Genomic DNA, 15,835 nt, shown 5'->3' with positions numbered 1-15,835 from the left:
TAGAATAATATATTAATTGAAAAAGCATATATTACGTCATGAAAATGAGAAGAAAATTGAGTCCAGGATGTGGATTGCCGTTCTGGAGGCTTCACTGACTGTGTAGGGAGTCCAAATTCTTAATACAGGGATCAGATTAGAAGGGCAAAGTTATAGAGGGTGAATACCTCCCAAAGCATATTAAAGTGATACTGACATTTGTTTTCTTTTAATTTATTGCAAACATTAAGTCCGGTGGCAAAAAGAAAGTTAGCAAAGCTGAACGTCTGAGATTACAGAAAGAAGAAGAAGAAAGGAGGCTGAAAGAGGAAGGTACTGTGCACTTCATTTACAGGGAATGTGATGGCACAAATCACTTATTTAAACAAATGGAAGAAAGTAATCTCCCAAACTATATGTGCACCGATATCTATCTCTATTTCACAAATACAGGTGATTCATCCCTCTTTTCTTGTGTGGGCCAAATTCTGTGTTACTTGTTACCACCTCCCACATCTCACTTTTCTATCAGAGCTGTACTCTTTTCTCTAGTTACTTCTACTGTGATTAGGAACTTGGGAAGGAGGGTGGCTGGAAGAATTAATTTTTTTTTTCTCTCTTACCATTACCTTTTGAAATATTCTCAGCAAGTTAGAAATGCAGTGTTTTGTGGGTTTCTTCCCCCCCTCCCCCTTTCAAGCCTAGTTATCAGTAGACAAGAGAAATTCTCTGAAAAGGACTTCCTTGTCCAAAAAGGCCAACAAAATACTTCTGTTGGCAGGGGGCTAGCTGGTGTTCTGAAGGGGTAGCAGATAAAGTGACTACAAACTAGGATAGATTAAAGTGTAGTTTGCTTGGGTTTACTTCTTCTGTCTCTACTGAGTGATTCTCCACCCACTTCTTCAAGATCTTTCTATTGTATATCACTGTATCCCTTAATATGAAATCCCAGTTGCATGACTTGCCTGTCCTCACCATCTGAATGTGTCTGCTTCTGCAGTTCAGTATCACAACTCGATACCCCTGTCTGAACATCAGATCCATCTCTTCTGCTTCCCTTTCCGCCATTAATCCATCCTGGTGGGGATTTGGGCATGCTATGACTGCTAGTAATAGTAAGTGACTACTAATCACTAGTAACCTCTGTGGATGGGGGTAATGGCTCAGGTGAGTACAGGCAGATTTGGGAACTGCCATTGCTCTCGCCTCTGTGCAACACAGATATATCTGAAGTGATTTGCATGTAGGCAGTGACATTCAAGCCACTGTTTGGGAACATCTGGATTGATGCATAGGCTGTGCTACCTTAAGCTGAAGGCTTAGAGGTTGAAATCAATTTTAATTTTCACATCCTCTCTGATTTTCTAGTCCCTGTGGCAGCAAAGAAAAAAAAAAACCAAACAACTGTGATCAGGAGTAACTGATCCTGAAGAGGATTTCAGTGAAGAAGTTACTATAAGATGGAGGTACCCACCAAAGGCTGTAGGAAAGGAGAAGTCTAACTTGGGACTGAACCACTCAGGCGGTTTCACCACAGACATTGGACTGAGAACCTGGGCCTGTTCAAGCTGTAGATAAAGGGAGAGGGCACTCCTGCTGCTGTTTCTGGGGAGGAAAAGAGGGCTTGCTGATCCTTGTCTCCACTTGTATTGTCACAGGCTGATAGGGGTAGCACCATAGTTAATGTGTTTTAGTACTATGATTCAAAGTAGTTTGGCTCATTTGGAAGATTTCTGTGCAATGTAAGATACATCTTTGTGTTGCTCATTATTATGGTTATTTTGTTATTACAGCTAATAAAAAATTTGTCTGGTTTTATTAAGCAAAATATAATTATGCTCTTGATATATTTCCCAATCTTCAGAGGAAGCCCGATTGCAAGCTCAACAAGAAGAAGCAGCAAGACTGGAAAAGGAGAGAATTGAACAAGAGCAGATGGAAAAGCTTGAGGCAAAAGTTAGTTCATACCCAATAGTTACTGAAAAATTCTAATCCTATTTCTAAACTTGTGACAAGGTCTGTAAAACATTATTAATTTAGTGTGAGCATGGAAAGGAATTTCCTTATGTCCCTAGCGTTGGGAAGGAACAGAGGATGTAGAGGAAATGTAGAGGAAATTTTCTAGCATCACTAGATTAAAATTAATAACGAAAAATCTAGCCAAATCACTAAAAGGTACTCTTGCATAAGATCCCACAAGTTGAGAAGGTAGTGAGATTAGTAATTAAATAAAAAATTTAAAAGTCAAGAGAAATGGTGCTGAATTTTGTTCTATAGTATTGGCTTAGTGTTGCTTTGATTCAGGAAAATCCTCTGAGGCAAGATAGTCTTGCTTGGTTTTGATATATAAAGATGCTGTGGCTAAATACATTAACTTTTGGGATATGTATTACTCAGTTTGAATAAATACTTTTTTTTTTTTCCATTTCCACTATACTTTCAATTGGATATATTTTTGTGTTCCCCATAATTACATTTGGTACAGTTGTGGCAAGAAAATTTTGGTATAAATTCTAGAAGTGGTTACATATTAGGACAGATGCATTGATTTGTGTGCATGCATGTATAGAGATATGTGTGTGTGTGTTTGAATATGTATGTTTATTTTTCTAAGAAGACTGGCATTCAGAACAAAACCTGATTGGTAATATCTAAATATTTTTGTGTTTAAAAGAAAAAAAAAAAAAACCAGGAGATTTACCACAATTTATTTTTTCCCCCAGAAAAAAGTCACTCTTGCCTGTGCCTCTTGTCCTTCACAAAGTATTTTTCCTCCCTAGAGAGAAAATAAATTTTAAATAATAGAAATTATAAGGAAAAAAAAATCATCTTGCACACATTTTTCCAACATATGCTTACATTTTTTATCAGCTCTCATTAGAGGTAGTTCCAGGATGATGATATGGAAACTGTTCAAGTGAGAGGTTAACAGTCATATGACGCGTTATGTTTGTCGTATGTCTCAGCAACTAATGTGATGACAATAACATATTGCGAACTGCTGCAGTCTTCTCGATTAAATGTTTCATAAAAAAGCAAGCTATCAGTGTTTGGATTTGTTTAAATGATAACTCATTCAAATATCCTAATTTTTTTTCTTTGATATAAAATAGTTGTAAGTAGTAAACCAAATATTTAACTCCTCTGTTTGACATATATATATATAAAAACAGGATCAAGAACGAAGGGAATCTGAACTAGCAGAACTTCATTCACTGGAACAGAAGTTTCTGGCTGCACAGCAGTGGAAAACAGATTATAGAGCCCATGCAAAGGTAAGTTTTCATTCCAAAATCCGCCCAGTGTTGTAGAGGTTCGACAGTGAAGAGACTTTAGGTTATGTCTCCATTCCAGGGTCCAGGAATGCTTCCATTTCTTGAACTTAGGTGTGGGCTATGGCTGCATTTCAGGTTCCATCTCAAGGTAGTAACTGGCCATCCTCACTCTCCTCTATCTTCTATACTTTGGTGTACACAGAAAAAAAACATGGGCAAAGAGACGCCTGTCTGGCTGATCAAAGAATTAGGGCCCCACAGCTTACCCCAGCGGTCAAGAAGAATACTTCCAGATGTTCTGGTATTTGTCCTTCCTTTTCTATTTGTTTAATTCATTCTACATTTAAACATTCCATGAAAAAATCTCTACCAGGGCTTAAAAATATTTTTGTAGAATTTGAGACAATTGACAACATTTGTTCCAGTTGTTCCTGGATACCACAGGTCATCATTCAGAGAGAGGTTGGCTGAAACTTTGAAGGACATGGCACAAACCTGGGTCAGATATCAGGGCTGGAAATATGTGAGAATGCAGCTAAGAGTTAATGTCTGCAGTTTAGGGTGATGTACGTGGTGGTTGAATCATCACCCAATAGTACTGTATGCCTGTAAAATTAAATTTTAAATAGTAAGGTATGGAAATACACTCGTAGAACATTTCACTCTTGTGAATCCATCTTGCAGAAACATCAGTCAGTAACAGTCTGTTAGAAGATTTGGTCAGTTTGGTTCCAGGTAAGGACAAATAGACTTGTGGACACAAGGATTTTCTCTCTGTCTTGTATATCGCTTAATCCTTTACAAAGCCTCTGTGGAACAAATTTAGAATCATAGGATAGATCACGTTAGAAGTGACTTCTGAAATTCATACAGTTCAACCTCCTGCACAAAGCAGGGCAAACTCCGAAGTTAGATCAAGGTGCTCAGTTGGGTTTTAAAAATTTCTAAGGATGGGGATACCACAGTATCTCTGAGCAACCTTTTTGACAGCTCTACCACTCTCATTGTAACAATTTTTCTTTAAATCCAGTTGGCATTTCCCTTGTTACAGCTTGTGATCATTGCCTAATTGTCATGACGCACCATCCCTGTGCACCTCTGAGGAAAGTTTGCCTCTGTCTTCTCTATAACCCCTCTCTAGGTACTGGTAGATTGCAATTAGCTCCTCCCTTAGCTTTGTTAGTCCTCTCCAGACTGACAAAGCTCAGCCTTTCCTCCTGTGTCATTTTCCCCAGTACCCTAACCATCTTAACGTCCCTCCTCTGGACTCTCCAATTCACCACTCTTTCTCTTGTATTGAGGGACCCAAAACTGGATCCAGCACTCCAGATGTGGCCTCAGGAGCCCTGCAGAGGGAACAGTCGGTCCCTAGGCACACTGGTTACACCCTGGATTCCAGTGTGGCCTTAGCACTCGTTGCCACAAGGGTGCAGCATGATAACTTCACAGTTACGATGACACCTTTGGATGATGTTTATTACCTTTTTCAGTTGATGACAAGCTCTGGCTTTATTACCCTTGTGAACAAGAGAATCTGTCAGTCATTTTGAAAGGGGACAGTTGTTTATGGATGTTTCTGAAGAGTATTTCTTGGAAGGAGAAACATAAGATTTTTTTTTTTCTTTAAAAGTAATGGCAAAATAAAACTATTACTTTAAAAATAAATCTTCAGATAAAATACTGCTAGAGTATGGGAAATATTAGAGTTTGTATTAGTCTGTTGTTAAGAATATTTAGGGCAAAAGAAATCATAGAATCATAGAATCGTCTAGGTTGGAAAAGACCTTTAAGATCTTCGAGTCCAACCGTAAACCTAACACTGCCAAGTCCACCACTAAACCATGTCCCTAAGCGCCACATCTACATGTCTTTTAAATACCTCCAGGGATGGGGACTCAACCACTTCCCTGGGCAGCCTGTTCCAATGTTTCACCACTCTTTCAGTAAAGACATTTTTCCTCACGTCCAGTCTAAACCTCCCCTGGCGCAACTTGAGGCCATTTCCTCTCGTCCTATCGCTTGTTACTTGGGAGAAGAGACCGACACCCACCTCGCTACAACCTCCTTTCAGGTAGTTGTAGAGAGCGATGAGGTCTCCCCTCAGCCTCCTTTTCTCCAGGCTAAACAGTCCCAGTTCCCTCAGCCGCTTCTCGTAAGACTTGTTCTCTAGACCCTTCACCAGCTTCGTTGCCCTTCTCTGGACACGCTCCAGCACCTCAACATCCTTCTTGTAGTGAGGGGCCCAAAACTGAACACAGTATTCGAGGTGCGGCCTCACCAGTGCCCCACGTACAGGGGCATGATCGCTTCCCTACTCCTGCTGGCCACACTATTTCTGATACAGGCCAGGATGCCATTGGCCTTCTTGGCCGCCTGGGCACACTGCCGGCTCATGTTCAGCCGCCTGTCAACCAACACCCCCAGGTCTTTTCCCCCAGGCAGCTTTCCAGCTACAAAGTTGCATGTATGTCTTAAAATACAATTTCAACAATTTCAAGGTGTCATTCCCACTCTTAGCAATACAAGACAGCAGACACTGACTTGCAGCTTTGTCCCGCTCTCTAGGCTCAAACAAATGGGAGTTTTGAAAGTTGCAGACTTCACAACAAAAAGCATAAATAGAAACATGCAGCCCTGTTCTTGCCTCAGAAAAAGGATTCAGAGCTACACAGTTTGTTTCTTTTGCCACATGTGAGAGTAGTAGCCCCACTCAGATTCACGGGCAACACAATCATCTCTCTGCAGCTTATCAAAAGCCAAAAAAGAGACCAACACAGACAGGTGGATCAAAAGAATCTGTAGAAGCAGAGGACAGCTCAGAGAATTGCAGAACAGCTCTGCAAGCCATCAACACGTTTCCAAAAAGAAGCAAACAAAGCCGCCTGACCTCTAGCACTACCAAGCGTCTCCTTGACAAAAACACTGCAGAATCCAACAGATAATATATATATTATAATATATATAATACCAAATGCTGAGTTTCCACATCCGTTTCTGAACAATTTCAATCCAGATTAACAGATACGCTTACAAATTTTCATGAAACTTATCCTTTTTTCTCAAAGACCAAGTGCTGTCATCCTTAAGGATGTGCTTTCCCGATGGTGAAACTGAAGATCTCTTTCAAGTGCGAAGATGTAAAAAAAAGAAATCAGATGTTTTAATTACTGAAGACTGATCAGTCTTTTATACAGGAGTTTCCAGTGCACTGAGGGCTCACCTATTACTGCTTTTTTTGAAGTCAGTGGAAATGGTTATGGAAGTGGTTGGGAATGCAATTATACAAGCCCTTTTGCTTTAAAAGATCCATTTTACATTGTAATGCCATCTTCAGTAACACTGCATTATTAATCTTCACAGTATGCAGAGAGGCAAGGTTCCTTAATAACTTACTATATGGATGAAAAAAATTATATTGTATGTTGTAAATTGATCCCATGAGCCAATGTCAGGCTCATGTGTGGAGTTAAGTGGGTTTAGCCTGTTGTTGTTGATTATTATCCCCCCTCCCCCCAAGAATGACCAATAATTGATTTGAAAATAAAATTATTAAAGAAAAAAAAGATCATTCAAGCCTTTTTTCACATTCCCACCAGAGGTTTCTGTAACAGCTGAATTGGTGCTGGTGAGGAGGAGAAAATCTCCTTCAGAGGCAGAGAAAGGAGGAATAAACATGTTGGAGTAGAATGCTCTTAAGCAGCTTTATTGCCAGTGTAAGGATTTTCAGTTTTGTTGGCAGTATCTGGTTTGAGAACCATCTGCCTCTTCCACCTGCACCAGTTCCTCATTTATGTTCTCAGTCATTTATTCTTTCAGCCCCTCATTTGTGGCAGGTACTGAATTCCTTGCTTTTGTAGACACGCAAGCTCCACTTAGCAGAACAGAAACCACTGATAAATGAGTAAGTATAAACAGCAAATGATAGGTGGGCAGAAGTACCTTAACACGTTAATATCAAAGTAAACCATTTTTTTCTGGCATAGCGGTAAGCCAGGTGGTGTTACAGTCCTGTTTAGATGCAGGTGTGAATGTATGACTACAATATATCTGTCTTTTAGAATCCTCCTTTTTCTTGTCATAATGATAGTCATGTGCACCGCATGCCCATATCTACTTTTCTTTGAACATTTCCTGTAGTGGGAGCATTACCTCAGTTGTGATGGAAGTCCTGACCCAACTGTACTGCAGGAAATAAATACTTTCATGAGCTTATGGCGTGAAGATCAAAATGAGGACATTCAGCTTGTGATGGAGAAGGGAGAACAGGTGCTAAATGTAAGTGTTAAAATGGTATTTTTCAGTTTAAGCTTACCAGAACATATCCTCAACAGGCCCCCTTCTTCCTTTTTTTTTTTTTTTTTTTTTTTGCGGCCAAATGACTGAAATGGGCTATAACCTTCAAAACCCAGAATTTTTTCTTCAGTTTTTACATTTTTTTACTTACAGATTTAATCATCTTCAGTCATCTTCTAAAGAAGATGACTATTGACTTTAAATATGCAGTGCATTTAAGGGATTTGTGTGTAATGTTTCTATGCTGAGCTCTAGTATTCCAACATCCATCTTCCCTGCTATGTACACTTTAAACAGTCTTGAGCCAGAACATACAAGCTCATGTCATATATAGGTGCTTCAGTGGACAGCAGCCTTATTGTGCTTACTTGACACTTACAGCCAGTCAAGTGTCGTGTAAGAGCTGGGGTTCCCAAAATGCAAGCCACCAACCATTGATGGTTTGTGAGGCAATTTTAAGCAACTTGTGGCTGCTCTGTAAATGTAGGATTTTATTTTCATTTATGCTAACTTTATAGTGTTTTTCAGAAAGTTAAATGGGGTCTTCCAGAAATTAGGGGTGAAAGTCGCATGCGTGATACAACTTTCATTGGGCTGGTTTGGTTCCGAGCGTTAGATTTCCTGTCTTGCAATGCTTGCTGGGTGCTGCAATTTTCAGCTTCCACATACTGCCTTTTTCTGAGCCAGCAGGGAATGTGCCGGTCCCTTCCAAGAATTTCAACAGATAACTCCTCGCTTTCTCTTCTACACTGCAACCCAAGCAAAAAGCCTGGCAGTTGCCCGCTTCCGTTCCTTCTCGCCACTCTTCTCCCTGCTGTCACGTCTCTCCCACAAACACACCTCCTCCTGCTGCTGGATGTTTCCCATCCAACACTGAAGCAGTTACAGCTACTGTACAGGCCCTGTAAACGCATACTACCTTGCACTGTATGCTCAGTAGAGTATTACGTGATACTAGAAGATAGGCATTTTTGTTTCGCCCCTGCTGGAAATGCAAGGTGGTGTCAAAAAGATTGTCTGTCTTCTCTTGGTCTAAAACACCTGAGCATTTCCTTCCTGTTCTGCATGTTTTTAGAGGAAACTGTTAAACACTCCGAACTGTGAGATCATGTAGATCAGCAGTTCAGAGTTGAGAGGGACCACCTCACTATCGAGGTAGACCATGTTAAAGGTGCAATAGAAAAAAGACAGTAGTAGTTACAGTTCTGCTGCTGCTTTTAATGCGCAGTGGCACTGCGATTCCAGAGGGTACGAGGAAGAAGAGTCTGGCAAGTCTGAAGGGAGGCATAAAATGTAATCTGATCCTCCCTTCGTCTCAGTGCTGCAGGTCACTTTGGCCAGCTAGGAATTTTTTAGTTCTATACAAGCATTTAGGTGTTAAGATATTAGCACGCAGTGGAAGGCAACAATGAAATGACAGAGTTCCAAACTGCACGATAAGGATTGTTCTGAGAATTAAAATGCAATTGCTGTATGTCTTCCTATTATTATTTTTTTTTTTTTTAAAGATTTCGTAGTTCAGATTATTACTACAGAAAATACACTTCCAAAATAAAGCTGTAAGCTTTTCATTAAAACTAATTTTTGACCAAAAGTTTCTTCATATGACCAACCGGTTCAATAAATGATCTATTTCATAAGCTAAGATTTCACAGCCCACTGGTTAAGGAATGAAGGAATTGGACTAGAGGAATGAAGGAAGGCAGACTTGACCCTGGAATTTCTAGCGCTTTGCCTGGTTGACTGTCTATCTGATAATGCTGGCTTAGCACAATTTCTAGAGGTATAATAGAAAAAGATTATTTCTGCGACCAAGATATGTTTAGGTACAAAGGAAGCAAGTTTGCCTCGTTTTTTATGACAGAACACAGTATATTAAGGGTGGTGTCAAAACAGAGATACTTTTCCCACATATAATGTCTTCTAGTTAATTCAGAAGTTGCAGTTTCTGTTATTGGACACACCACCAAATGAGATAACAGAAAAAGAAACAGTCCAGTACCAGGAATCTATTCTGGAATTGCAGAAGCTGCTTCATCAGAAGTACAATGGAGCAACAGAACACATGCTTAAAGTAAGTAAGTTTTACTCCTTCGAAGTTGTAATATGCCCAATGCATATAAGCTTAGCTACAAGTGTCTTCTTGTGATGGTTGCTTTTGTTTGTTCTTAAATTGTCACAGAGATTAGTATTTCAGTTTCCAAATGTAGTATTTGAGTTTCCAAATCATGTGTATAGCAGATACCAGACTTGTATTTCTTCAAAACCTCTGCAAATCTTAGCCTTAGAGTGGAAATTCTCATCATTAAGACATTTAATATTAAATTATTGTGACATTTTGTGAGATTTGGAGACGTTGAAAACAAGGGGGCGCTGTATGAAATTTGTTTCCTATTTTGTCTCAATGATTTAAATTAAAGTTAGTTGACTGTAAAGAAATTGCAAATGTGAAAAGCAGATCATAAGGTTAGCTTGTACACTTTTTTAAATACAAGTTAATATCACTAAAATATTTTTTAAACAGATCTTGGGAAGACTAAAGAGTATTTAAACAAGAAAATGAAAATGTACTTTGGGAATCAGTTTTCTGGGTTGCATGTATAGGTAGTGATCTTGCTTGCTATTTGAAGTATATTAATCATATATGTAAGTATGTTTAGCAAAAGGATATTGCTAGAGGAAACAAAAAAAGGAAGTAAAGGAAATAGTGAACCAGTTGTATGTTTGTTCACAGTCAAAACCCTGTGCAAATTAAGAAATAGTAAATTCTTGATCGTCTTTACGGAGTTTAGGATTAAACTCCTAATGTAGTTATCACTTCATAAGTTGTATATGGACAGACATGTAAAATAATCTGTGCGGTGGCTGTGGGCTAGGCTGTGGGTTGTGCTTTATTGCTCAGTAAGTCCTTTTTTTTTTTTTTAACTTGTCCTGAGAAGTGTTTTTGAGGGCACAGGATTAAGGGAGATAAGCAGTACCATTGAAGGGGATAATGTAAGATCCCATATTTGGCAGAATTTTGACTGACAGAATTGATGAAGTCAGAGGAAGAAAAAGGACATAGTTCAAATTTTAACAGAGATTTGAGTTTATAACTGTTATGTTTTAGTACATAAATACAACATACCTGAGCTTGGTCTGGTGTATTTTTATTCCTACATGTCTTTTCATATTTATCCAAGTATAAATGTAAGTAAATCAAAGTGTTATAAATAAGAAGAAAACACGATTTAATCTGCTTTTTCTTTGTAGGCAGCTAATATGTATGAAGATTCTGACACTGGAAATATGCAGGCAGTCATAAAGGATAAAAATGTTACTTTTTGTATTTGGGCCAATCTGAAGAAGAAAGTAAGGTACAGCATACTGAAATTCTTAATTTGAAATGAGGCCTGGCCTTGTCTACCCAAGTCAAGTAAACACCAAGAACCAGTTTCTCATAGTCTTTTTCATGTTGAATAGCTTTTATTCTACAGACTCCCAACTGAAGGATTTCACACCAGCCTGTTGCTAAGGAAGGTACTGGTTGCATCAGAGTTTTATTAAAGAAACAGGAATGTTTTATATATGTAGATATGTGTGTGTGTGTATATATATATATATAAAAAAACTTTGTTTCTTAAAATGCTACAGTAGAACCCTGTTACTGCCAGAACAATTTTTAAAGGAAAAGAGTAAAACTCATGCAGAGAATTGATATTCCTCTGGAGGTAATGTTTCTTGCTCATGAATTAAAATAGTTTCTAAGCTGTTACAGTTTCTTTCAAAGCAGTGAATGATGCTTTGTGCTCAATTCTCTGTTAGATAAAAGATTCTAGAGCCTGGAATGCAAATATCCTCCATAGTGGGTTTTGAATCTAAGATTTTTTTTGTTAATTAGATTACCATTTAACTGATGCTACATTTTTCAAAACAAGATTTTTGAGCGGACTTCCTACTCCCACTCGCAAATATGAGGAATAAATTGGTAAAAGGACTTTGCCTTGACTAAGGACCCATTGCTGGAAGCTTTGCTAAGATGATTAGAAGGCTGGGCCCTGAGCAATGTCAGACTGACCTGCAGGAAGAGCTCATCTGGGTTAGTGTTAAAGCCTTTTGGTCAGTTTAGAGAGGCACTTACAATTTTCAACCAAGAATTAAAAAATAAATGATGCTTTACTAGAAGATTTTTAGAATGTGTGACTAGCTGATCTTACCAGAAAATAAGTGTTATTTGAGTTGTTCTGGTTTTGGTTGGGCAGGAATCGCAATGAGCAAGAACCTTCCATATCTGGTGAAAGAACCCAAGTTCACCAGTTAGATACTTGATTTGATGCAGGTTGGCCTCCTGTGCTGCTCTTAGCCTGTTCCCTACGCTGTCACAAGGATCGGTGGCTGTGTAATACTGTTGATTACCAAAATTACCTTTACATCTGTGTAGCTCTTGGGGTTTTATGTGGACGATGCTGAGACTGATGTAACACAGAGAGCTGGTGACTTCACCTATGTAGGAATTTGCCCATTAAATTAGTCTGTTTTACTGCAATGTACTGCGTAGAAGAGCCGTCGTCTGATTCTGCCTCATTGTCATCCTATCAGGACCGTTATTTTTGCAGCTCCTGATGCCCTTAATGCAGCAACAGCTTTTCTGGAGGGGCTTACAGACAGCTGTCAGTACAAGACAGGAAGTATATCGTCACATCCCACTCTGTTTCTTAGACTGTGCCACGCGACAAAAGAGAATTTAGGTGACTTCTAGTGTAGAACATCGATTTGAATGGTTATGCAGAAATACAGAAATAAGTGCTGCCAGTCTTACTAGGGAATGTTATTTTTTTTACTGTTGTTTACAGGTTCAAAAATCACATGTTTTGTGATACACAGCATGGATTTGATCTTCCAAAGTCACTGGCTGTGAGCAGTGTTGCTGTTCGCATATTGCATACTCATTATGACCACGTATCTCCACTTTGGCTGCACTGTCAGAGTGTGCCAAAATTGGAAGTCTTAGACAGCAAAGAGTTAACTCAGCATTCAAAAGGCAGTGTAGAAGAACCAGAAGAAGAGGAAAAGAAAGCCAGAGAAGAGCCCAACATGCCTGCTGAAGAAGAAACGTGCTCTGATGGGAGAAAGGTAGGTAAAAAATCTCGCAAAAGGATGTTCTGCGATGCTGCTGTTACTTGAGGCCCACTCGCAGTGTAACAGCTTCTTAATGTGTCCTGTGCCCGAGAGCGCCAGGCTCTTAAACGTTTTATGGAAAAAGGCAACTTGTGTTAATACTGTGCCGTAGATCTTCTCGAGGGAGTGGAAGGATGAATGACCAACGCTTGTCCTACAGAAGGTAGAAGGGGAAGTTTGGACAGGGTGTGGTGGTTGCCATGCAGCTGGCATGCGTGAGCTGGCATTTGGTTGGCAGTTTCAAGAGTGGGACCAAGCCATGAGGAACGTCAGGTGCCGTTGTAAGATATTTCCGTAAATCTGTGACGTACGTCCAGGTGAATGGATTCTGCTTCTGAGAAACTGACGGCCCCATAAAATCACTGCAGGAATCCAACATTAGGAAGATTCGCAGTGTGGAGAATGGGATTCAGAGTTCAGCAGGTCGTGGTTGTGCAGTTACTCGGTTGCTCCGTGTCTGTATGCTGAAACTTTGCCAGTGGAGGGCTTTCCCAGCACTGCTTCTAGCTGCTGGATTCTCTTCATCAGCACTCGTCAACGGAGTACGTTAGCTTTAGGTGCTGTGGAGGTTGCTTGGTTTTGTATTCTTCTTACTGGGTTTGGGTTTTTCACTTTCGGTCTCGTCTGTGACCTGCAGCTAAATGACTTGGGTTCTCTATCTAAAATTTCTGCACAGATAACCTGTAAAACCTCACGTTTTATGCCTTCTTAATATGTTTGGAGCAACAATCTTTGCCTTTTTCCTTTTCAGACCCCAACACCTTTGTAGTGAATCAGTGCCTGAAATCCCATCTTTCTTGGTTTCTTTTTTCTTTTTTGTATGACAAATCTTGTCTTTTGGCAGTTCTCACCTGCATTTTTCAGACTTTCTTCAAGCTCCTCATTTCATTCCTTCTCTTTTTCTTTCCCAGGTCTGTCTGTCTTTCTCTCAATCCAGTTTTGTGAATTCTCCTCTTCCCTCTGAAGATGCCACTTCTCTCAGCTACTGCAGTCTCTCCCCCTGTCTGGCTCTGCCTTGAGTTCCCCCACATTTACGTGCGGAAACACTTCTTTCCTCTCACCTTCTGTCCTGTTTCAGGAGGTGTGTGTTCCTCCCACGCACTGGCAGGCACAGCATAGGGCACAGGAGGCGCCTGTGCCTCCGGGCGGATGGCTCGCACACTGAACTGCCGGTTGTCTGCTGCTGTGCTTCCAGAGGAGTCTGCTAGGACAGGGATGAATTCATATCTGGGTTGGAAATTTGGCTGGAAATCTAGGGTAATGTTTTGAAAATAGAAAACAGTGTGAGAAAGGGAATAAATGTCATGGGCAAGGCACGGCTAAGACTGCAAGTGGGGGTTCTGGCAGAGTTTCAGTACGGCTTTGGATTCAACATTGGCTTAAGTTTTCCTTGTGTCACTCTTCTAGCTGTAAAGTCAGCATAAACATAATTTTTGAGTGCACACACTGCTAAAAAGGTTAAGTGCTTGTATGGTACTTGGGGAGCTCGAGATGGAATTCGCTGTGGAAATGAAGTAATTCTTTTATGTTTATCTCTATTTATATATCTGGTTCCAAAGTTGGAGAGTACCTTTAATCAAAACTATTTTTGCTAGCTAGGTGGAAATGATTTCTCCTAAAACCTTGACCTGTAGCAAGATTGGTGCAAACGTTGCTGGAGGAGTGGGACTGTACTCTTGCCCCTTGGGCCTCCCTGAAGGAGGTGATACCCTCTTCTTTATTGTGTCTGCCTCTGACTGATGAATAAAACGTCTTTTGCTCTTTATATAGAGTGCTATCTCAGTCAAAGAAAACAGCAATAGCATAGCTGACATAAATGAGACAGGGGAGGAAACTGAGAAGAAATCGGAAATCTTGGACATACCGTCGCAAGGTATTTGGTTAGTTTTTATGTGCAGCATTACGAAAGTACTTATTCTAAATATTTTAGATATGGAAACATTGTGATATAGATCTCTATGTGAATGGAACAAAGTTTATAAATATATTGATGTTTTGATAACACTTGAGTTTTATTGACATTTCTATTAATGATTGTTAAATGCAGGGACAAAATAGGACAGATAGATAGGAAAATGGATTTTGTCCCCACACTTATTTTAATGTATTTATTATTTACGTTTATATTCATGTACACATTTATTATGTTTATGTACATTTGTGTATTATTATGCATACGTTTATGTATGTTTACGGGTGAAGTACACAATCTTTATGAATCTGCCAGGCTGTCTGGTGAGATTGAATTCCTCAAAAAAAAATTATTCAAACGCATATAATGGTAGGCACGCAGGTAGCGTAAGTATTACTGAGCTTTACTTAAATGTGTGCTTAAAGCGAGATACGTGCTGATATACTTCACTAAAAGAGGGCCTAATTCTAGGAAAGAAAACTGTTTATATCTGTCCCACGTAAGTTAGGTTACAAATTTCTTGTGTTGGGGTGTCCTTTGGTTTAATAAAGGACTGAGTTTTCTTGTAGTGCTTGTCTTTTAAATAAAACAACTGCAAACTATTCGAGAGTGCTGAGGGAGCTGGCGGAGGAGCTCGCCAAGCCGCTCTCCATCATTTATCAGCAGTCCTGGTTAATGGGGGAGGTCCCGGACTACTGGAGGCTTGCCAATGTGACGCCCATCTACAAGAAGGGCCAGAAGGAGGATCCGGGGAACTACAGGCCTGTCAGCCTGACCTCGGTGCCGGGGAAGATTATGGAGCGGTTCATCTTGAGGGCGCTCACAAGGCATGAGCGGGACAACCAGGGGATCAGGCCCAGCCAGCACGGGTTCATGAGAAGCAGGTCCTGCTTGACCAACCTGATCTCCTTCTATGACCAGGTGACCCACCTAGTGGATGAGGGAAAGGCTGTGGATGTGGTCTACCTGGACTTCGGTAAGGCCTTTGACACCGTCTCCCACAGCATTCTCCTAGAGAAGCTGGCGGCTCACGGCTTAGACAGGTGTACTCTGCGCTGGGTCAAAAACTGGCTGGACGGCCGGGCCCAGAGAGTTGTGGTGAATGGAGTTAAATCCAGCTGGCGGCCGGTCACGAGCGGTGTTCCCCAGGGCTCAGTTTTGGGGCCAGTCTTGTTCAATATCTTTATTGATGATCTGGATGAGGGGATTGAGTGCTCCC

The 15,835-nt window shown here is 40.3% G+C and overlaps 1 protein-coding gene across 1 annotated transcript in view; it reads left to right on the top strand.

The window, feature by feature from the left end:
• Nucleotides 1–15,835, top strand: part of DNAI7 (dynein axonemal intermediate chain 7) — a 28,001-nt gene that overhangs the window by 4,502 nt on the left and 7,664 nt on the right. The window contains exons 3-10 of the mRNA XM_076343300.1: nt 231–312; nt 1,844–1,935; nt 3,153–3,254; nt 7,392–7,529; nt 9,475–9,621; nt 10,800–10,903; nt 12,380–12,659; nt 14,475–14,577. Of these exons, the coding sequence (XP_076199415.1) occupies nt 231–312; nt 1,844–1,935; nt 3,153–3,254; nt 7,392–7,529; nt 9,475–9,621; nt 10,800–10,903; nt 12,380–12,659; nt 14,475–14,577 (1,048 nt within the window). The remainder of the gene's footprint in view (nt 1–230; nt 313–1,843; nt 1,936–3,152; nt 3,255–7,391; nt 7,530–9,474; nt 9,622–10,799; nt 10,904–12,379; nt 12,660–14,474; nt 14,578–15,835) is intronic.

The sequence above is a fragment of the Aptenodytes patagonicus genome, chromosome 1 (assembly GCF_965638725.1).
Source record: "Aptenodytes patagonicus chromosome 1, bAptPat1.pri.cur, whole genome shotgun sequence".
NCBI lineage: Eukaryota > Metazoa > Chordata > Aves > Sphenisciformes > Spheniscidae > Aptenodytes > Aptenodytes patagonicus.
The sequence above is the reverse complement of the archived record's forward strand: the minus strand, read 5'-3'. Positions and strand labels throughout refer to the sequence as shown.